General features: G+C 25.0%; 11 protein-coding genes and 2 non-coding genes across 13 annotated transcripts in view; 5 read left to right on the forward strand and 8 right to left on the reverse strand.

The window, feature by feature from the left end:
• Positions 1-459, forward strand: part of sgmB (saposin B domain-containing protein) — a gene marked incomplete at both ends in the record, with an annotated part of 2,029 nt that extends 1,570 nt beyond the window's left edge. The window contains one exon of the mRNA XM_629248.1: positions 1-459. This exon is cut by the window's left edge and continues 1,101 nt beyond it. Coding sequence (XP_629250.1) covers positions 1-459 — 459 coding nt within the window.
• Positions 460-526: 67 nt separating this feature from the next.
• Positions 527-1,097, reverse strand: DDB_G0293208 (hypothetical protein; the record flags this gene model as incomplete). Its single annotated transcript, XM_629249.1, has 2 exons — positions 527-898; positions 1,002-1,097. 2 exons carry the CDS (start codon positions 1,095-1,097, stop codon positions 527-529), a joined length of 468 nt encoding a protein of 155 aa, XP_629251.1.
• A 1,413-nt stretch (positions 1,098-2,510) lies between these two features.
• On the forward strand, positions 2,511-5,253 carry abcD2 (ABC transporter D family protein; the record flags this gene model as incomplete). Its single annotated transcript, XM_629250.1, has 5 exons — positions 2,511-2,712; positions 2,853-3,318; positions 3,438-3,642; positions 3,744-3,927; positions 4,085-5,253. 5 exons carry the CDS (start codon positions 2,511-2,513, stop codon positions 5,251-5,253), a joined length of 2,226 nt encoding a protein of 741 aa, XP_629252.1.
• A 129-nt stretch (positions 5,254-5,382) lies between these two features.
• On the reverse strand, positions 5,383-5,931 carry DDB_G0293206 (hypothetical protein; the record flags this gene model as incomplete). The annotated part of the gene is made up of 1 exon (XM_629251.1): positions 5,383-5,931. One exon carries the CDS (start codon positions 5,929-5,931, stop codon positions 5,383-5,385), a length of 549 nt encoding a protein of 182 aa, XP_629253.1.
• A 276-nt stretch (positions 5,932-6,207) lies between these two features.
• DDB_G0293204 (hypothetical protein) lies at positions 6,208-8,952 on the reverse strand (the record flags this gene model as incomplete). Its single annotated transcript, XM_629252.1, has 1 exon — positions 6,208-8,952. One exon carries the CDS (start codon positions 8,950-8,952, stop codon positions 6,208-6,210), a length of 2,745 nt encoding a protein of 914 aa, XP_629254.1.
• Positions 8,953-9,112: 160 nt separating this feature from the next.
• DDB_G0293202 (TRAF-type zinc finger-containing protein) lies at positions 9,113-10,516 on the reverse strand (the record flags this gene model as incomplete). The annotated part of the gene is made up of 2 exons (XM_629253.1): positions 9,113-9,261; positions 9,352-10,516. The coding sequence occupies 2 exons, from the start codon at positions 10,514-10,516 to the stop codon at positions 9,113-9,115; spliced, it is 1,314 nt and encodes a 437-aa protein (XP_629255.1).
• Positions 10,517-11,306: 790 nt separating this feature from the next.
• On the reverse strand, positions 11,307-12,929 carry DDB_G0293274 (hypothetical protein; the record flags this gene model as incomplete). The annotated part of the gene is made up of 1 exon (XM_629254.1): positions 11,307-12,929. The coding sequence occupies one exon, from the start codon at positions 12,927-12,929 to the stop codon at positions 11,307-11,309; it is 1,623 nt and encodes a 540-aa protein (XP_629256.1).
• A 340-nt stretch (positions 12,930-13,269) lies between these two features.
• On the reverse strand, positions 13,270-15,949 carry DDB_G0293282 (hypothetical protein; the record flags this gene model as incomplete). Its single annotated transcript, XM_629255.1, has 7 exons — positions 13,270-13,469; positions 13,547-14,176; positions 14,236-14,514; positions 14,571-15,044; positions 15,186-15,492; positions 15,577-15,680; positions 15,826-15,949. 7 exons carry the CDS (start codon positions 15,947-15,949, stop codon positions 13,270-13,272), a joined length of 2,118 nt encoding a protein of 705 aa, XP_629257.1.
• A 1,126-nt stretch (positions 15,950-17,075) lies between these two features.
• DDB_G0293272 (hypothetical protein) lies at positions 17,076-18,410 on the reverse strand (the record flags this gene model as incomplete). Its single annotated transcript, XM_629256.1, has 1 exon — positions 17,076-18,410. The coding sequence occupies one exon, from the start codon at positions 18,408-18,410 to the stop codon at positions 17,076-17,078; it is 1,335 nt and encodes a 444-aa protein (XP_629258.1).
• A 232-nt stretch (positions 18,411-18,642) lies between these two features.
• tRNA-Leu-AAG-9 lies at positions 18,643-18,724 on the forward strand. The gene has a single exon. It is a non-coding gene; the product is annotated as a tRNA-Leu (tRNA).
• A 362-nt stretch (positions 18,725-19,086) lies between these two features.
• DDB_G0293200 (hypothetical protein) lies at positions 19,087-20,331 on the forward strand (the record flags this gene model as incomplete). The annotated part of the gene is made up of 2 exons (XM_629257.1): positions 19,087-19,100; positions 19,194-20,331. 2 exons carry the CDS (start codon positions 19,087-19,089, stop codon positions 20,329-20,331), a joined length of 1,152 nt encoding a protein of 383 aa, XP_629259.1.
• tRNA-Glu-UUC-20 lies at positions 20,263-20,334 on the reverse strand. The gene has a single exon. It is a non-coding gene; the product is annotated as a tRNA-Glu (tRNA).
• A 49-nt stretch (positions 20,335-20,383) lies between these two features.
• Positions 20,384-21,069, forward strand: DDB_G0293280 (hypothetical protein; the record flags this gene model as incomplete). The annotated part of the gene is made up of 1 exon (XM_629258.1): positions 20,384-21,069. A coding segment is annotated over one exon (686 nt), but the record flags the coding sequence as incomplete, so codon positions are not given.
• Positions 21,070-22,168: the final 1,099 nt, after the last annotated feature.

Genomic DNA, 22,168 nt, shown 5'->3' on the forward strand with positions numbered 1-22,168 from the left:
CGTATCTTTACAGTGGATTCAAACACTGGTTATCTTATGGAATCAAGTACCTATCATACAGATCTAAGTCAGGCCAATCTCAATGGTAAACCAACTTGGTTATTGGAATATAATACAACCAACACTTATAACATTCCAAATTTAACTCCAATCTCTATGGATTTAGCAATTCAAAATATTAACTCTAGCAATTCAATGTTGGAAGATTATCATGTTCATTATTATTCAGCTTCACCATATCCAGAATCAAAACCTTGCACCTCTATCTCTTGCAAATTAGATTACATTTGTAAAATGAAATCTGCAGCTTACTTAAAATATTATGAATGTATTCATCATGAAGTTAATAATTATCTTTTAAATGAATCTGATGATGATTCAATTAAATCTCATAAAAAATTAAATATCCTTTTAGATTTAAATAATTATTTAAATAATGAAGTTTTAAAATCTTGTTAAAAAAAAATAAAATAAAATAATAAAACTTAAATAATTAAATATTAAAAAAAAAAAAAAAATTTATTTTTTATAATAATAAACTAAAAATTAAAATAATTGTTAAAATTAAAGAAGTTGATTTTAAAGAAGTTGAAGAATTATCTTGATTGGTATTACATAATACTTGATAAAAACATGAACTACTTGTTGTACTTTGGATTTGATATGCACATTGTGGTACATTGTAACTATTATCGGTGACATTAATTGGATAAATTAATTCTTGGTGTCTAATTGTAAATGATCCTGTCTCTGTAAAAGTTATTGTTTTTGTTGATGGATTCCATGATGCATTAAATAAATTACTAAATGATACTGATTCTGGATAATCTGGAATCTTTATCACTTCTAATGATTCACTAGTTTGGAAATTTTCAATCATATTAGATGCACAAGAACACTTTTTTTATTTTTTTATTTTTTTTTTTTAAAAATAATTAATTAAATATGAAAAGATTAAAAAAAAAAAAAAAATTAGAAACAACAAAAACAAAAAAACTTACACTTCCTTGACATGAACCATATTTAATATTTAATGATGCATTGATAAATGTTGAAGTTGAAATTAAAAGGATAAGGGATAATAATAAATATTTCATTTTTATTTTTTATTTTTATATGTTTAGGTTCGAAGTGTATAAAAAATAATGATATATTTTTAAAAAAAAAAAAAAACAAACAAACAAACCCAAACTAGATATTTTTTTTTTTTTCTTTTAAAATCTTCATATCTTTTTTTTTTTTTTTTTTTTTTTTTATTAGATATTTTATTATTTTTGTTGAAGATATTTTATTGATTAAAAACAAACGAAATTTTTATTAGCCAAATAATATTAAATATCATTTATTTATTTTAAAAAATAGTAATAATATTAGTTTATAAAAATAAAAAAATTGATCAATAAATTGTTTATAAGAGGATATTAAAAAAAAAAAAAAAGAAAAAAAAGAATAGCAATAATTTTACAGCAAATAAAATAAAATTTCAACCTTTTTTTTTTTTTTTTTTTTTTTTTTTTTAAACCTATTTTCTTTTTAATAATATCAATATTAAGTTTTTTTTATTATCATAAAAGCAAAACTTGTCAGTTGATTATATTATGGTATTGAAAATAAAAAATAAATTAATTTAAAAAAAATAATAAAAAAAAAAATAAAATAAAAAGTGTCAATTTGACAAAAAAAAAAAAAAATTTATCTATTTTCACAAAATCGCTAAAATTGTTTTGAAAAGAAAAATTTAAAAAATAATTTTTTAAAAAATAAAAAAAATTGGATATCTTATTCCAAACGACTCTTATAAGTATATATGGGAATTTATGAAACCATCGTTGAGAATTATTTTTTTTTCAATTTTTTTAATTTTTTTTTTTTTTTTTTTTTTGATTTTTTTCATTTTTTCATTTTTTAATTGCAATTTCATAACCAACCAAATTTCTAAAAAATAATTTTTTTTTCTTTTCTTTTATTACTGCACACAAAAAAAAATCAAAAATCAAAAAAAACAATAAAAATAAATAAGAAAAAAACTATTTAAATAAGAAAAAATAACATTTAGGTTTGTATTATCTTTTACTATTTTATTTTTTTTTTTTTTATTTTTTTTACTTTTTTGTTTTACTCAATAATTAAATTTAACACACACAACACCCCCACTATCAAAAGGTGTGGTTTTTCAATTTCTTTTCGTTAAATAGTTTTTTTTTTTTTATTTTTATTTATTTTTTTTTTTTATTACTCCTTTATTTTATTTTACATTTAAATTTTTATTTTGTTTTATTTAATTTTATTTTGTGGGCACACTCTGCAAATATTAATAATGTTTGTTATTTGTTTCTTTCTCTTTTTTTTTTTTTTTTTTCTTTTCAAAATTTTACTTTTCTTCATATTAACATTTAATTTTTCTTTTACAGTTTTTTCTTTATTTTTTTTTTTTATTAAGTTTTAGGAAAAAAAAAAAAGATTTTTATTTGTTGTTGCTGTTAGATTAACACACAACAAAAAAAAAAAAGATGGAAGCTAATTTTGTTTCCTCAGCATTAGCAGGAGTACAAAATAATAGATCTGTCAAAAGAAGTTTAGACAGATTAAAATCACTCTTTTCTTCAGGTCAACATCAATTAAATGGATCACTTGGTAAGAAAGTTTTTATCTTATTAGCATTGGGTGGCGGTGCTTTCTCATTAGTTAAGTTTTATAAAGCTAAAAATGAAGGTTAGTAAAATAAAATTATAAAATTAAATAAAATAATAAAAATATTAATAGTTTTTTATTTTTATTTTTATTTTATTTATTTATTTATTTATTTATTTATTTATTTATTTATTTATTTATTTATTTATTTATTTATTTAGGATCATCAAAACAAAGTGGATTAATTATTGATTTAAAAGATAAGAATTCTAAAAAAGATAAAAAGAGAAATGTTACAAGAGTTGATGCAGTATTTTTTAGAAGATTAGCAAAGATCATTAGAATTGTTATTCCATCATTAAAGAGTAAAGAATTCTTAAGTTTATTATATTTGACAGCATTATTATTTGCACGTACAATGTTATCAGTATCAATTGCAGAGATTGCTGGTAAAAATGCTCAAAATCTCGTCGCTAGAAAATGGAAAGAGATGAGAAATGGTGTATTGAAGTTTGCATTGGTTTCAATTCCAGCTTCATTCGTTAATGCCTCTTTGAAATATGAAACTGATATGTTGGCATTACGTTTCAGAAAGAGATTATCAGAATATGTTCATAAAGAATATTTAGAAGGTGTAAACTTTTATAAAGCTTCTCATTTAGGTGGTGCTGATAGAATTGATAATGCGTATGTATAAAAATTATTATTATAGAATATATTATTTATATGTAAACCCCCCCCCCCCCCCCTCTCTCTCTCTCTCCTCTTATGACTTACTAATAATATTAATAAAAATAATTTAATAGTGATCAAAGAGTAACATCCGATATTGAACAATTTTGTAATTCTATGAGTAGTTTATATACAACATTATTTAAACCATTCTTGGATTTAGTTTTATTCACAAGAAAATTAGTTGTTGTCATGGGTTGGGGTTCACCATTATTAATGTTCAGTTACTTTATTGTTTCTGGATTTTTGAAGAAATTAATTATGCCACCATTTGGAAGAGTAAGTCTTTTTTTTTTTTTTTAATTTTAATCCATTTTTTTTTATATTTAATATTAATTTTTTATTTTTTATTTTTTTTATTTTTTTTTTAATAAAATTAGTTAACAGCTAAACAATCAGAATTAGAAGGTAATTACCGTACAGTTCATCAAAGATTAATTACAAATGCCGAAGAAATTGCTTTCTATGATGGTAGTCGTAAAGAAAGACAAATTATTAATCTTTCATTTGGTGATATCTATAACCATACTGGTTATGTTAGTTATCTCAAATGTTTAGTTGGTAGTAAGTATTATTAATTTAATAAATAATAATAATAATAATAATAATAATAATAATAATAATAATAATAATAATAATAATAATAATAATAATGATAATTAATTATAGTAATAACAATTTAATAATAATTTTTTTTTTTTTTTTTTAATTTTTTTTAAAGTTTTTGATGGATTTTTAGTAAAATATTGTGCATCAATTGTAGGTTATGGTTGTATGGTATTACCAATTTATACTGGTATTAGAGGTAGTTCAGGTAAAGATTCAACAGAGTTAACAAAGGATTACATTAGAAATACACAATTGATGGTAGCATTATCACAAGCAATTGGTCAATTAGTATTATTGGGTAATAAGGTTACATTGATGGCAGGTTATACATCACGTGTTTCAGAGTTATTAGAGATGATTAAATCAATTAAGGAACGTGGTACATCACAATTTACCATTGTCCACGAGGATGATGTACCAAATCCATTAACAAACTCACCAGTGAATGATAAGTATGATACAAGTGTTGATATGTCAAGTTGGTTAGAGGATTGGAGAAAGAGATCAGATCAAACTCGTATTGTTAAACGTCAACAATCCAACAGATCATCAGCAAGTGGTGCAACCACTGTCTATGGTGGTGGTACATTTGTTGAGGGTGATTTCATCAAATTCGAGAATGTTTCAATCGTATCACCAGAGGGTAAACTTTTGGTAGAGAATTTAGATTTCCAAGTTATGCCAAATCAAAATGTAATGATCACTGGTCCAAATGGTTCAGGTAAGAGTTCACTCTTTAGAATCCTCGGTGAATTATGGCCACTTCATTGTGGTACTGTAATTAAACCAAGAAAGGAAGATATCTTATTCGTTCCACAAAAACCTTACTTGGTATTGGGTACCCTCCGTGATCAAATCATCTATCCACATAGTCATGATGATATGAAGAAATTGGGTGTCACCGATGATGATCTTCAACATCTTTTAGCAACCGTAGATCCAAATCTTACTATCATTCGTCAATGGAATTGGGATGATACCAAAGATTGGTTCACTGCCCTCTCTGGTGGTCAAAAACAAAGAATTGCCATGGCTCGTCTCTTTTATCATCGTCCACAATACGCTATTCTCGATGAATGTACAAGCGCCGTCTCTGATGAAGTCGAAGGTAAAATCTATGAAACTTGTAAAAAACTTGGTATCACTTTATTCACCGTTTCTCATCGTCCACAATTAAGAGCTTACCACGATTACGTTTTACTCTTTAATGGTAGAGGTGGTTGGGAATGGTCAAAAATTGATCATGATGATGATCATTTAAAAAAACCATTATCACATTAAATAAGTAATTTTAATTTTTTAAAAAAAAAAAAAACAAAAAAAAAAAAACAAATAATATAATAAATAAAAAAAAAACCTTTTTTTTTTTATACAATTTTTTAAATATATATATTTAATTTATTTATTTATTTATTTATTTGCAAGTTCTAATATTTTTCTTACAGTATTAAAATTTCTAGCAGTATGAGGTAAATTTTTTATTTTTTTATTTAATGATTTAAATCCAGAAGTTAATTCAGAGGATGGGCCACATTGTTTACCAAAATAATAAATAATACCATTAATTAATTCCCATTTACTTTTTTCAGTCATTCCAGATTTTTCTTTTTCATATTCACATTGATCTAATGACTCACCAGTTGGGAAAAAAACAAAAACTGATTTTGGTATTGAAAGATCAAATGGATTAGATGAAATTATATCTTTATATTCTTCAATATTATAAATAGCTAATTTAGGATCTTTAACTGAAAACTTTTCTGATAAAATATTTATTACATCATTTTTAATTACAATTTTACTTTCTAATGATTCTATTATTAAATTACCAGTTTGAATATATGTTTCAATTTTTTTAATTGATTTAACTTTACTTAATTCTTCTTTTAATTCTTTCATTTTAATTAAATTTTGTGAAGCAATATTTATTGATCTTAAAAATATTAAATATTTATTCATTTTTTTATTTATTTGTGTAATGTTTAATCAAACTTTAACTAAAAACACAAAAACGAAAATTAAAAAAAAAAAAAAAAAAAATCAAATAAAAAAAAAAAAAAATGTCAGATTAATTCCAAGAAAAAGATTATTAATTTATTTTTATTTTTTTTTTATTTTTTGAAAAGAATTATTGTAATTAATTATTTTATTATTTTGCAATTACAATTTTGAGAAAATTTGATAGGATTTTACAATATTACTTTTTTTTAATTTGGATAATTTAGATAATTTTTTTTAATTTGTAATTTCAGAAATATAAAAATTTGAATCAGATAATTTATAATAATTATCCCAATAACCAGCAGAGATAATACCACCATAACCTTTACCACGGAAATCAGGACCTGTTACAATGAAATCAGGGCCAGTAATATCACCACTTCTTTGTGGAATTGAATGAAGTGCATTATCTAAACCAAGTGAATCAGTACCAGCAATTACTAAAACTAAATTACCACCACATCTATTTGGCATAAGGAAAGCAATACCAATACCATCACCTTGGAATAAATAACCATTTTCACCTCCAATATAGAAAGAATTATCTTGATTAAAAGAAACATCTGATCTAATGATATATTTATTAGTTATTAAATTTTCATTTGAATTACCAATTAAAATTACATTTTCACTACATGATGTATCTTGATTTGATAATTGCTCAATGTATTGTTGATCAGAGAAAATGGTTACAGAACCTCTACCATAATTATTCCAAAAATTGTTTACATAGATTGCTGCTTGTTTTGCTTGAGCAATGGTTTGATTATTTTGAGAAGCTGTACCATAGACGATTTTAATACTACTTTCAAAGATTTGTCTAATTGGACCATAGGTTGAAGGATTTTTCTCATTTTGAATCCAAGTTGAATTATCTGGATTTATGGTCCAATTTTTTTGATTTGATCTTTGTTGTTGTGGAGTATTTTCAAAATGATATTGTGGATAAAAGTATTGATCAACAGTAAATTGTTGTTTATTATCAATTATCAAAGTACTTGGGAATTCAGTACGTATTGGTTCTTTAGTGATTGCAAATCTTTTAACATTTTGAGTATCTAAATACCAAATTAAATCACCATTTGAATCATAAACTTGAGTTAATTTAATCTTTGCTAATCTGAATGGTATTGAAAGTTGAAGAATTAAAATATTTGCTCTTGGACCTGTTCCAGATGGATTGAGGGTTGAAATTGTAATTGTTTTTGGTATTGGTGGAATTGAAGTTAAACTATTATAATAAGCTTGCATATAAGAATCTGTAAGAATTCCAGGGAAATAATGATTTTCATTTGGTACTTCACTAACGATTACAGCATTCTCATCTTGGCTTTGTTCAGCAACCATTCTTACGATACGACGTGAATGATATGGATTGACGACAGTATCGTTTTCACCATATCTTGCCATTAATTTTAATCCAACTAAATTACTTGATATAATGTCAACATTATTCTCTTCGATTGAAATCATTAAGAGAGCTTTTAAAGTTTGATCAATATATGAAAAACCTGGTGAAGTTTCATAGGAAATGTACATTGATAATTTTGGGAAACCACTTGCACAAGCACCACCCAATGCTAAATCACCTTGACGTACTAAAAGATTCCAACAACCCATACCACCCATACTATGACCAATGAATAAAATCTTTGAAGAATCAGTTTTATAAAATTGTTTTTGAGATTCTACTACACCTGGTAATGATTCAACCAATGATTCAACCGAATAAAATACATTTAATCTACTTGAACTTGCCCAATCATAACCACAATTAGTTCTACCAGTTGGCATTACAGTCCAAAGATTCTCTTGTCTTTGAAATTGAGCAAACCAACTTGGATCTCTTGTAACCCCTAAAAATCCATGTGTAGCAACCATAACATTACATAAATTTTCATTTAAACCACATTGATTAATTGGTGATAATAACATTGCATATTGAACTGTTTGATCAAAATCTAAGAATGTATATAAAAATGCATTTGTAAATTCTGTACAATTAAATGCTATTGATGTAGTATATAATTTATTAATTGAATCACCACCACCACCACCAATTTCATTTGTATTAATTGAAACTTGAATTTCTAAATTTAAAGGACAACCTAATTGATTTGAGATTGTTGAATCTTTTATTGAAATTTCAAATGGTATTGAGAATCTTTGACCAACTAATATATTAGTTAAAGATGTATTTAAGATTGGATTTATTTGAAATAATTGATCACTTGTACTATTTTCAAGTAATCCAATAGTTATACCATTTGTTAAATCCATTTCACCAGAATTTAATAATGTTATAGATGCATATTTACTTGCTAATATACCACTAACAATATCTGGTACCAATGATTCAGTTTCAATGATTGAAAGGGTTTCTTTAATTGGTATTAGATTACAAGTGAATTGTGAAAATGCTGAACCATAAACTCTTGTACTACTTAACATCTTTAAATAAATTCTATATTGTTCACCTTGATTTAAATAAATGATTTGTTGACCATTACCATATCCGAAAAAGTCACCGGAAAATTCATATATTTGGGTTGGATTTGATTGAGATTGAATGTAGAATGTACGAATATCAGTACAATTGATAATATAATTTGATGATGGTTCAGTTGCTGTAAAATCACCAATTACATAAGCATACCATAAATAAATTTCCCAACCAAATGGCATATCATAAAAAGACCAATTAATACTTGATGACCATTCCATTTGAAATGCTCCTGGTGTACTCCAATTATATGTACTCCAACCAACTACACTATTATGTCCTAATTCTGATGGATAGGTTGTATTATCACCAATTGGAATATTAAAAATTCCACCATATGATTCTAATGTATCATAAATTTCTTCTCTTTCTCCAATTGGGAATGGTCCAATTACATTATAAATATTTGGTAGTGTTGTACATTTTATATAATTGATTAATAATAATAAAATTTTTAATATATATAAATATTTCATTTCTTTAAACGAATGGTTTCGAAAAAAAAAAAAAAAAAAAAAAAAAAAAAATCAAAAAAAAAAACAAAAAAAAAAAATCCAAAAAAAAAAAAAAATCTAAAAATTAAATTGTGAAGTGTTTCCATCAACAAATTGGAGTATTAATTGAAATTATATTTTATTATTGAACACTCAAAATATCAGTTATGAGTGGTTGCTTTTTAATAGCAACAGTAAATTGAATTGAAAGTGTATCATTTTTCAAATATCCTCCAGTTTTGAAATCCTTTTCAAATGCCCATCCCCATCTTGTACCACCAACCTCTAAACCTATTTTATAGAATTTTTTAAAAAATTTAATTAGTATAAATACATTTAAATTTTTGAAAAAAAAAAAAAAAAAAAAAAAATAAAACTTACATTTATCATTTTCAAATGTACTATTTAAATCATTACCGTTATGATTTTTAATTGAAATAGAAAAGTTAACAAATGTTTTTTCTCCTTTGGTTAATACCAAGTATAAGGATAAGCTGTTACTTGGTGAAGTTTCACCATTTGGATACAACCATAAATGGAAACTATGATGACCAACAGTGATGACTGGCGAAGAGAAATAAAAACCCTTTTGGAACTGTCTCTTTGAAAAGTTTTTAATATCCCAAACACTTTTGAACTTTTCTTGTTTTGAGATTAATCGATTGATTTCTCTTTGAGCCAATGGGTCGTCTCTTGCTTGAGTTAGCAATGTTTCAAGTTGTTCAACTTTTTGATTTAATTCAGAGATTTGCAAATCATTAAGTGTTTCATTCAATTCATCAATTTTGTTATTTAGATTCGAGATGTGTTCAATTGATTGTAAATGATTTGATAGCTCTGATCTTTTGAATAAAAGATCACATCCATTATCACAAAGAATACATGGAATGACTATATTTGGACAAACATTATCTAAGTGAAAATCCATATCACCTCTTTCAACTGTTGAACCACATTCAAGACATTTAATTTTGGTTTTTAAGCACTCTTCATCGATATGTTCTTCTATTGATTTTCTGATGATTTTGTTATTACAGTTTGGGCAATCCTCCAATTGGAAACCACAAGTTTGTAAATGTTGATCTAGATTTTTTAATCTAAATTCACCGGTACAACCATTGACATCATTTGGACATTTTGTAAAGGCATATATACATCCTTTCAAGTGAGAACTTAAATTTCCAACAGTGACAACGTCTCTACAACCATCGTCATCGAGTAAGACATTTATACCTTCATAGTGATTGGGATTCGATCGCACAAGTGAATTTGGACAATCCATGTTTTTACCTGCAAATCCATTTTCAATGAATCTTGATCTTGATAGACTATCGATTGACTCTACTCTACATTCTTTGGTTGGACATTCTTTGGTTGTTCTAAATATTTCAATCCAACAATTTTTGCATGCCCAACTACCATTTTTGCATTGATAGACTTCAGAGACCTTATCAAAGTCATAAATTAATATTTTGCATTTTGGACATGAAAAATTCTCACCTGGGTTGGTTTTTGTAAATAAAAAATGAAATATGTTAACATCCATATTATTAATAAAATGATAAAGATATAAATGTTAATGCTATTAATTAATATAAAAATATAAAAATAAAATAAAAAAAAATAGAAAATAATAATAAAAAAAAAAAGAGGATAAAAAAAAAAAATAAAAAAAAATAAAAAAAAATAAAAGTATTTATGTTTATAAAATTTAATTACCATTTTTATTTTTTTAATAAAGGCTTGAAAATTTAAGGGTTATAGAGGTAAATTATTAAAGAAAATTATTATTAAAACTTAAACTTTTTTTTTTTTTTATTACATTTTGAGCTTCAAAAAATTTTCACAACTTATTTTTTTCAAAAAAAAAAAATAAATAAAATTTAATCTAAAAAAAAAAAAAAAAAAAAAAAGAAAAAATAAAAAAAAAATTTAATCAGGATATGGTTTAAGTTATATAAACAAACAAGATTTTTTGATTCGTCTCATCAAAGGCTCATCACCATCTTAAAGGATGCAAGTGTATGGTCTGATTTTAAAAAAAAAAAAAAAAAAAAAAAAAAAAAAAATTAAAAATTTAAGAGATAACCACCTTAATTTTTTTATTTTTTAAAATTCAGTTATTTTTTCTAGTATTTGGCTCATTGTGTTTTGCTCTTTGTTTTATTATTTTATATTTTAAATTATTAGATTTTTTTTCCACACAAAAAAAAAAAAAAAAAAAAAAAAAAACTTAATTTTATATTGAAATTCAGTAATTAAAATGGTCGACCAATATATATTTTATATTTTATTTGTTTGTTTATTTTTTATATGTTTGCTTGTTTTATTTATTTTTAATCATTTAAAAAAGTTAAGACTGGGGATTGATAGGGTTGATTATTTCCTTTTGGTGTTATAAAATGTTTGAAGGTATCAGTTTTAATGATTGTAGCAACAGTGGATGGTATTGAATTTGGGGATTTAAAAGGTAATTTTATATCACACAAATAAAGATTTTGTACAGAGGGAGGAATGATATCTTGGCTAATTGGTTCAGAGAATCCATCATGAAGAAATAAATCAGTTACACCATTTGGAATTGAGCCAACTAATAAAGGTGTTTTGATGGTGCAAATATGAAGATGAGTTATTGTGGGTGCCAAAAATCCTGGTTCCAAAGGTTGATTAAATCCATCTAATAATAAACAGTGTTTTACATTGGCTGGTATATAGGCACCACCTTCAATAATTTTTATATTACTATTTGATGGAATAGCTAAATGAGTGATCTCAGTTGAGATGATACCATTATTTTCATCCTTATTATAATAGGTGAAAACTTTATCACCAAATTGAACTCTTTTTGGTTTTTTAGCAAAATTGATAGATTTAGAATGAATGATAAATATTGATTTCATTAATTCCTTCATTGAATCAATAGATTGTTGATTCAATGTAACAGTTGAACTTCTATAATCATCTAATATTTCCTTTCTATAATTATTTGTATCTTCCGATAATAAAATTTTAGATTGTTGATAATCTTTTATTAATTCAATGTGCTCATTATTTTCAAACATTTCTCTAATATTATAATTTTTAAAAATAATTTCTGGTTGTTGATCTTCTTGTGGTTGATCTTGTTGGGGTTGAGGTTGTGGTGGTTGATCTTGAGGTGGTTGATCTTGAGGTGGTTGATCTTGAGGTGGTTGATCTTGAGGTGGTTGATCTTGAGGTGGTTGATCTTGAGGTGGTTGATCCTGTGGTGGTTGATCTTGAGGTGGTTGATCTTGAGGTGGTTGATCTTGTGGTGGTTGATCTTGAGGAATTTGCTCCTGTTGCTGTTGTTGTTGTTGTTCTTGTTCTTGTTGTAGTTGTTGTTGTTTTTGTTTTTCTTGTTCTTGCTCTTGCTCTAGTTGTAATTGTCTTTGTCTTTGTTTTTGTAATTTTAAGATTAAATCTTCTTCAACTTTATGGCTTTTAATTATTTGATCAGTTAAATTATTATTTCTTTCAACATTAAAAGATATTTGTTTGTTAATATCTTGATTTTGATCGAAAATTGTAAGTAACTGATCAATACCATCATTTAAAATTGTATCGAGTAAAGTTTGTATTGGATTAATTACACCTTGTAATAATTTAACATTTGTTTCATGTTCATCTCCAATCTTTTTAAAATCTAAATTGGATTGTTTTAATAATACTTGATCCGAGTTGTAACATTCGTTTAATTTTGGGAAAAGTTGATTCTTAAATTCTTCCAATATTGAATTTGTATTTTCAAATTTAATTTCATCAAATGTATGACCTCTATGTTTTGGTGAAACAACACAAGAATTACAAACTGGGTCACTTGAACAATCTACACAAAGAAATTTAATTGTTTTATCTTTATGTGTAACACATTTATTTTTATTATTATTATTATTATTATTATTATTTTTATTGGCTTTAAATAATTTATTGGAAATCATGATTTAGATTTATTTGTTTTTGTGATAAAAACAAAAATAAAAAAAAAAAAAAATAAAAATAAAAAAAAAAATTAAAAAAAAAAAAAAAAAAACTTGCCACAATAAATAAAAACCACTGCCCTTTTCGGTTATGTATTTTTAAGTTTTTGTTTTTTTTAAGTTTTTTAAATTTTTAAATACAACAAATTTTTACAAAAATAAAAATTTCAGGTGAAAGTACTTATTTACATAAGCACTTTTCAGTTTTGTTTTTTTAAGTTTTTTTTTTTTGTTTTTATAAATTTTTATAACTAGCACCTATCGATAATACTTATAATATATTTTTTTTTTTATTAAATAGTTATTGGTTTTTCGCCAACTTTCTTAATTTTAATTGACTAACTTCAACTTTCTTTTTTCTATAAACCAAAAAACCAGATGCACCAATTGCAGCCACACCAACAAATGATGTAACAACTGCAACTGGAATAATGTAAGATTTTCTATTGTCATTATCTCCACATAAATCTTTAAAATTTGTAGTTAATAGTAAAGAGAAATCTGAAAATTAAAAAATTAAAAATTAATAATGAGGAATTTTTTTTTTTATCAGAAAATAAAAAAAAAAAAAAACATACCTGGATCGATTAAACAGTTTTTGCAATGTGGTAAATCCATTCCCATTGTAATGGTTGATTTACTTTTATCACTTGAAATTATTGAAGTTTTCAAATGAATTGGTCTACCATCAGAGATAACTTTATTTATGAAACGACCATAAAGAACCTTATTATCTTTTTTAATTGTTATAAAGTTTAATAGTTGATTTGATGTTGTTTCGATTTCAGTTTCTTTATTATTACATTTATCTTTTTTAATTTCTTTTTCTTCTGTTTTTGTAACTATTTGTAATTGTAAAGTATTTAATGTACTTGAATATGTATAGTTATAAATAAAAATAGAAATTTTAATTGAATCCTTTTCTAACCTATAATTTAAATCAGAGAATGTATAATCTTTTGTTTGATCTATTATTTCTACTTTATAAATTAATTCAACTTGGTTATCATCTAATTTTTGATTAAATAATTGTACTGATTTATCAATGTTGGTGGTATCGTTTTTTACTTTTTCCCATTTTTGGTTTATATCATAAATTTTAACTTGTTTACCATTAAAATTTAATTCAATTAATTTATCAATGAAAATTTCATAATTATTATAACTATCATCAATTGTTGTTTTACCATTTGTATCTTTTGAATCCACTGTATTATTTGGAGAATTACAATCTAAACCTTTCCACCATCATTACATCTACATTCACCTGATGATAAACAAACACCTTTACTATTACAATTTTTTAAACAATTATTTTTTATATTTGGATCTTCATTATCTAAATAGATGAAAAGATCTTTTCCCATCCAAATAATTTGATTTTGTGTGACATTAACATTTTGAATACCTGATTGACCTTGTGGAAGTTCACATTTTATAGTTTTATTATCAATTGCTTTTGGATCTTTACAATTTAATTGACCAATGGTAACTGTTAAATCAAAATGAATACCTCCAAACCATCCAAACAATGTAACTTCACCACCTAAATGATTTGGAATTGAACAATCTTTACCTATAACTCTATTGTTGGACATTTACAAACACCAATTTCTGCATCACATTTTCCTTGATTAAAACATTGAGTTGGGCATATGAAATTACAATTACCAGTTTGATTATTACAATAACCATTATCTTGATAAATATTTTCACATTCAATAAATGGTAAAGAACAATCATCACCTTGATATCCATTAATACATTGACATTGGTAGGTTGATAAATCACATGTTCCACCATTCAAACAAGAGGTTAAAATACATTTATTTGAAGAGCAATCTTCACCTTGATATTGATTTAAACAATTACATTCACCTGTAGTATGATCACAAGAGCCACCACTCATACAAGACTTGGGACAATTAATAGATAAACAATCATTTCCAAAGTAAATACCAATATATTTACATTCACCTAGAGTTGTATCACAATTACCACCATTTTGGCAATTATTAGTACAGTTAATTGATAAACAATCATCGCCAAAGTAATTGCCAATACATTTACATTTGCCTTTAGTAAAATCACAAGTACCTCCATTATGGCAATTATTTGTACAGTTAATTGATAAACAATCATCCCAAAGTAATTACCAATACATTTACATTCACCTTTTGTCGTATCACAAGTACCACCATTTTGGCAAATTTTTACAATAAATTGATAAACAATCATCTCCAAAGTAATTGCCAATACATTTACATTCACCCTTAGTCATATCACATACACCACCATTAAAACAGGTCTTTTGGCATTGAATTTCTGAACAATCTTTACCTCTATATTGATTACAACTACAAATTCCTGTTAAATAGTCACATGTTCCACCACCAATTGAAATTGAACAATCATTTATACAATCATAGTGAATTGTAGTACAATCAGGTAAACCTGTAAAACCATAATTACATATACAACTTGCATTATTTGTTAAACAATATGAATTTTGACTACATTGATTCTATAAACACATTTTAATTGGACTATTGGTTATTCCTATATTAATTGAAAGTTGATTTGTATAAATACCAATTTTAATAATAACCTTTATATTTGATTCATCTTTTAGTTTTAAGAAATTTGAAATATTACATGAAATTGTTGTAAAAGTTGAATCACCTTGAATAACTGGACAACTATATGATTGACCTATTTTATCGAATAGATTTTTTTTTTTTTTTTTAGATTTTTGGTAAATAAGAAAAAAATGTTTTTTGTAAATAATAATATAAAAAAAAAAAAAAAAATATTTACACGCTATAAATCCTTTCTTTTGCTTTTTGAGGGAATTTACCAAGAAAACCTGGCTCCATTGAGCATTTTGAAAAAATTAGAATAAAAACTTCATCAAAATATAATTTAAAAAAATTATTAACAAAATCTGAGGCTTTAATTTGATTTTGTAAAGAACATTCCATAAATCTTTATTTAAAAAAATAAAAATAAAAATTATTAGTTTTTTTTTTTTTTTTTTTTTAAAATTGGATCGGTTTTTTTTTTAAAATTGGATCGGTTTTTTTTTTTTTTAAAATTGGATGATAAAGCAATTGCTATTTGCTTGTCTTTGTAATACTTCTCATTTTATTCTATTAAGTTTCTTTTTAATTGTTTTGGTGCCTAAAAAAATTTTTAGAAAATAATCTTTGAAATATGAATAAGACCTTAATTTTTTTTTTTTTTAAAAAAATGCACATTTTTTATAGAGTACTACAAAGTGAATCGTTGTGTTTTGAGATGTTGAGAAGTGCTATTGCGTGAAGTGGTGAGTTCCATTGTCTGCTGAATTGTAATAGTTTTAGCGAGATTAAAGAGCATAGTTTGTTTTGTTCTTGTAAACCTCTATCAAAATATCCGGCAAAAACAAATGGATATTTTGATAGAGGTTTTTTTTTTTTTGAATTGGATAACGCAATTATTATTTGCTTCTCCTTGAGATGCTAGATCTCATTTTATTTTTTTTTTTTTTTTACAGGGTCTTTTTGATTAAAACATCTTTTTTGTCCAAACTTTTTTCTAAATCTTTTTTTATTTTATCGTCTGGTTCGTGATTGATGTTTATGACGTATTTGAATTGTTTTTTTTTTAATTGAGTTTTATCCACAATTTCGCTTATTTTTTGTAGGCATTTGTGTTGCTTAATATTTGTGGTGTTGTTTGTGATTTTCATTTTATTTTCTTTCTATCTTTTTTATTTTTCTGATTAACTTGGGTTTTTTTTTTTTTTTTTTTTTTTTTTTTTTTTTTTTATTTATAGAAAGTACTGAGTGAATTATTGTATTTTTTGAGATGTTTAGGAAGTTCTATTGCGGGTGTTGATGATGATTTGTGACACCCCTTGTCCTGTTTTATCAATTGGTGCGTGGTGTGTTATTTTGTTTTTATATTGTTGATTTATTGAGTAAATTTTATTTGTTTTTATATTTGTTTCAGTTAGAAGTGCTGCGTCCAGCTTGTTGTTGTCTAAAACGGTGTTTATTATGCTGGCAGATTGGATGGTGTTGGATCCTTGGACGTTCCAAACACCTATTCTTATTGTGTTTTTCTTTATAGTTTTATTTGGGGTAGATTTTTATCTACCTTTTGAAGTTTCTGGTTTATTTTGTCTTCTAACTGATCTTTACTTTGTTCATTGTGTTGTTGGTCTTGTGTGTTTGTGGGGTTTTTTGATTTATTGATTTGTTTTAGAATTTCCTTGTTGAAGTTGTCTATATCTTCATCCATTTTTGTTTTTATGCTTTTTTGTCCATATTCACCCAATTTTGGTTTGACTGGTGTTTTGTTGGTCTTGTTTGTTTTGTCTTGTTGTTTCTTTTTTGGTGTGTTTAACAATTTACTTGGTGAATCGATAATTTTCGATGGTGTACCATAGGTTGGGCTGAAACTCATGATATGTTTTATTGGAGAGGAGAAGAACCATTGATTTGAAGGGATTGAAAGTGGGAATTCTATTTTTCTTATTGCATCAGTGTTTGGGCTGGTGAAGTCGAAGATATCATTTGCCTCTCTAAGTTTTTCTTCCGTTGTTAGTCCCTTTGTTTCGCCGTGTTGTTTTATTGGTGTATTGTATGGAGATGGTGGTTCGATAGGTTTTTCTGATTTTGTTTTAATTTCTTGATTGTTTATCGATTGTGTATTGATCTCATTCTCTATTCTTGTTAGTTCATCTACGTTTTCTAGTGATGCTTCTATTACCTTTTGAGCTGTATCATCTAGGGCCATAAATGTTTTATCATTAGATGAGGATGTGATTGGTGGGATAATGATTGTTCTTTTTCCTTGTTTTGGTATTTGTTCTGATGTAGATTGTGGTTGTTGTTCATCTGATTGTTTTTTATTTTTGTTTTCTTCTTGATTTTCTGGTAATGAGGTTTGATCTCTCCATCCTTTGTTGGAGTGTCCAATTAATGTTAGATTGTCTAGTTCAATGATAGTGTCAAATTCTTCTACGACTCTTTTCACTGTTTTGATAATTAGAGTTTCGCCTTTAATTTCTGATTTAATTAGTTTACATCCTTCATTTTNTATTACCCNNTCTATTTCTGTGAGTGATTTATACCNATCAAAATCTGNANACANATTTTTTGGTCTTANAGTGGNTANAAANTGTCCNTTTAATTNTGCNTCNAACATATTTNCNAAATAGATTNCTGNACTAANACNGTCTGTGAGAATTTTGAANGTANTATTACTTTTGATTAAAACATCTTTTTTGTCCAAACTTTTTTCTAAATCTTTTTTTATTTTATCGTCTGGTTCGTGATTGATGTTTATGACGTATTTGAATTGTTTTTTTTTTAATTGAGTTTTATCCACAATTTCGCTTATTTTTTGTAGGCATTTGTGTTGCTTAATATTTGTGGTGTTGTTTGTGATTTTCATTTTATTTTCTTTCTATCTTTTTTATTTTTCTTTAAAAAGTTAAAAATCTGGAAATTTTCTAATTAACTTGGTTCCCAGGTTTTTTTTTTTTTTTTTTTTTTTTTTTTTTTTTTTTTTTTTTAAAGTCTTTTTTATATGAAAAATGAAATAATCAAAAAAAGAGATTGTTGTTGTTGTTTGTTTTTTCTTTGATAGAGGTTTAATTACATTTTAATAATTAAGTTTCAAAAAAGTAAGCTTGCCCGAGCTGGTCTAAGGGGTTGCATTAAGGCTGCAATATCATTGATACAAGGGTTCGAATCCCTTAGCTTACAAAATATTTATTTCAATTGGTTGAGTCAAGGGTTCGATTCCAGAATAGATTAACAACAAATCACAAAGATTACTATATTTCAACCTCAGCCTTCCCAAAATATTTAAAATTCTAATATAGAAATAGAATCTATTTATAATATTTCTAATATAAAAAAAATAAAAAAAAGATTATCAATTTTTTATTATTATTTAAAAAAAAAAAATTTTGACCAATATATTTCTCATTTTATAAAAAATTATTTGAAATTTTGTAATATAATCCGACTCTTCATTATTAATTAAATTTCATAATCGGTCGGTCTCCGACCTGGTTTTAAACCTCGGAAATTTTAAAAAATAAAAATTCGAAAAAGATTAAGTAATGGAAAAAGTTTTGTTTGTTTTTTTTTTTTTTTTATTTATAAAACACCATTTTGATTTTTTTTTATTAAATTTTAATTTTTTTTTTTTTTTTTTTATCATTTAAAGTTATTTTAGGTTTAAAAAAATTAGAGTTAAAAATTGTATTATATTATTTTTTATTAGTTGCTTATTTTTTAATAATGCCAAATCACAAGATCAATCACCAATCACATTAATAGTAAATCCAAATATTAATAATACTTATATTATTGGTGAAAAATGTGGTATTAAAGAGAGCCTTGTTAATTTATATCAATTTAATTGTTCAATTTCCCCACTGGAAGTTGGAGGAGAAATCATTTTAAATGGTAACATTAATCCATTATCTCCTTACCAAACAAAGATTCAAATATTACAAACAAACAATTCAACATCAGTATTAATTAGTATTGTTATTGGTGACTTTACATTATCAAATTCAATTATTTCAAATATTACAAATGAATATAATGGATATCCTTCAACCAACTATTTAATTTATACAGATAGAATAAATTTTACATTGAATAATGTTAATATTTTCGATATTGGATCTAGTATTGAAACAGTAATACAATCTGAAAATAGTATTCTTAGTATAACAAATTGTTTATTCAACATTCTTACCACTGTACTTGGTGCAATATCTGGTGGTAGTTGTAATGTAATAATCAAGAATTCAGTTTTCACTTCTTTATCATCATCATCTGGACCAAGTGTATTGAATTATCTCACAAGTACAGAAAATGTTGAAATAACACTTATAATGAAAAATTGTCAAGTTTATAATTGTTATTCTCAATCAAATGGTGGAGTTTTATTTATGTCAAATTATTTTAATTCAAAAAATGTTCCAAATTTGATTATTGAAAATTCTGTCTTAAAGAATAATAATGGTTCAAAGGGTGGAGTACTCTATAGTTCAAAGTATCCATTAATTATTAACAATTGTACTTTTGATTCAAATGTTGCAGGACTTGGTAGTATTTTATATGTTTCAGGAGGATCAATAACAGTTACAAATTCTACAATTATTAATGTAATTAATCCAACAAAAAATTTATATCTTTGTTTTCTTTTTTTTTTTTATTTATATCTATCGTGTGGTTGGGTGAGTATCGAACCCTTGATTTTATTTTCGGGTATAAGTAAAAACCTCCCCATTCGGGAATCGAACCCGAGGTACCAGTGTGAAAGACTAGAGTGTTACCGACTACACCAATGAGGAATTGGATGAAAATTTTTTTCAATAGCGATGATATTAGGTGTAAAAATAACCCCATTACGAAGTTCTCCCCAACCTCAAAACAATATACAATGATCTCATGAAAAACCAATATCTAAATTACGATTCTTTCAACCCAACTCCGGGTCAGACCCAAATCATGAAAGAAATTAAAAAAACAACTCTCCCTTTTCTAGAAATCAGGAAAATAGTCAACTTGAAAGGAAGAGACCTCCTCTGGAGATTAGCTCTTAAAGCTCTTCCAAAGATCCACAACGCCCCTTGCATCTGGTGTAACGAACAGGAAACCTCAGAACACATCTTCTTCAAATGCAAATCACACATTAAAGAAACTCAAGAGTGCATCAACTACATTCAAGAAAAATCTGGAGGATCCAGAATCAATTGGGGAATAGAAATCTTCAACAGACTAGACATTCCATTAACAGCCAACGCCATAGCCATTATTTGCGAAAACATCTGGAGAAGAAGAAACAAGAAAATCCGGATAACACTAGGAATAACACTCAAAAACTTAAGAAAACAACTACTAGTACACGAACTAAAGAAAACTCAAACAGCAGCCTGGGAAAGAACAAAAAACAACATATACAAACTAATCAGACAAGAAAAAAAAGCAACCAACAACGAACAAATAAAAAAATTCAAAAACATCATCTCCCTACAACTCGAAAGATTTAGCAAACACTGGAACTCACCACTTCACGCAATAGCACTACCATCAAACCTCAACAAATATATTACGTCACTAAACACACTCTACACCCCCCAACTTAAAAAAAAAAAAAAAAAAAAAAAAAAAAAAAAAAAAAAAAAAAAAAACCCTTACAACCTTAAAGGCACCTGTAATATCTAATAATAAAATTAATAAAAGGAGTTATATCTCAAGAAAAAGCAACTAAAAATGGCGTTATTCCATTCAAAAAAAAAAATTCCTATTAAATACTTTTAATAATTGGACCCTTGAACACCCAGAAATAATTAATAATAAATAATAAAAAAAAAATAATATTATATCTCTTATATAAAAATTATAAGTTTAGTTTGTGCACAATTTGGAATAAAACAACAATGAATTTTTATTTTATTTACTATTTATACTAAAATAAATTTTACTAAAATTTCTGAGAATAAAGTAAGAATCTTGTATTTGTTAACGTCTTTTCAGCTACAGATCTATTTCTATATTTGTATTTTACCAGGGATAAAAACTTAAATATAAATTTATGTCGCTTAATTATTCGCGATTATTACATTTTTCATCATTTGAATATATAATAATTTCCATTATTCAAGATTCACAAAAAAAGAAAAAAATTAATAAAAGTAAAAAACATTTTGAAACTTGTATAAAATACATAATATACGTGAACCCCCAGAAATAATAATAATAATAATTTATATATATAATATATTTATCTCTTTTACTACTAAAAATAATGTTTATCTTTATTTTATTTAAACTATTTATACTAAAATTAATTTTATAAAGAAACGAATTTTTTAAATTTAGATCACCAAAATACCTTTTTTTTTTTTTTTTAAAAAAAATCATAATTTTCTATTGCAATAACTCTTTTTTTTTTTTTTATATATTTTCAAAATTTTTTTTTTTTATTAATTATTATTTAAAAATAAATATAATATAAATTTTAAATATTATTTTAATATAAATATAATATATTTTATTAAATATTTACACATATTAATTTTTTTTTTTTTTATTTTTTTTTTTTATTTTTAGAAGTTTTAAAGATTTAATTAAATGTAAAGTATGTACTATAATGTGTTCACAATCAATATTTTATAATTGAGG

The sequence above is a fragment of the Dictyostelium discoideum genome (genome assembly GCF_000004695.1).
Source record: "Dictyostelium discoideum AX4 chromosome 6 chromosome, whole genome shotgun sequence".
NCBI lineage: Eukaryota > Evosea > Eumycetozoa > Dictyosteliales > Dictyosteliaceae > Dictyostelium > Dictyostelium discoideum.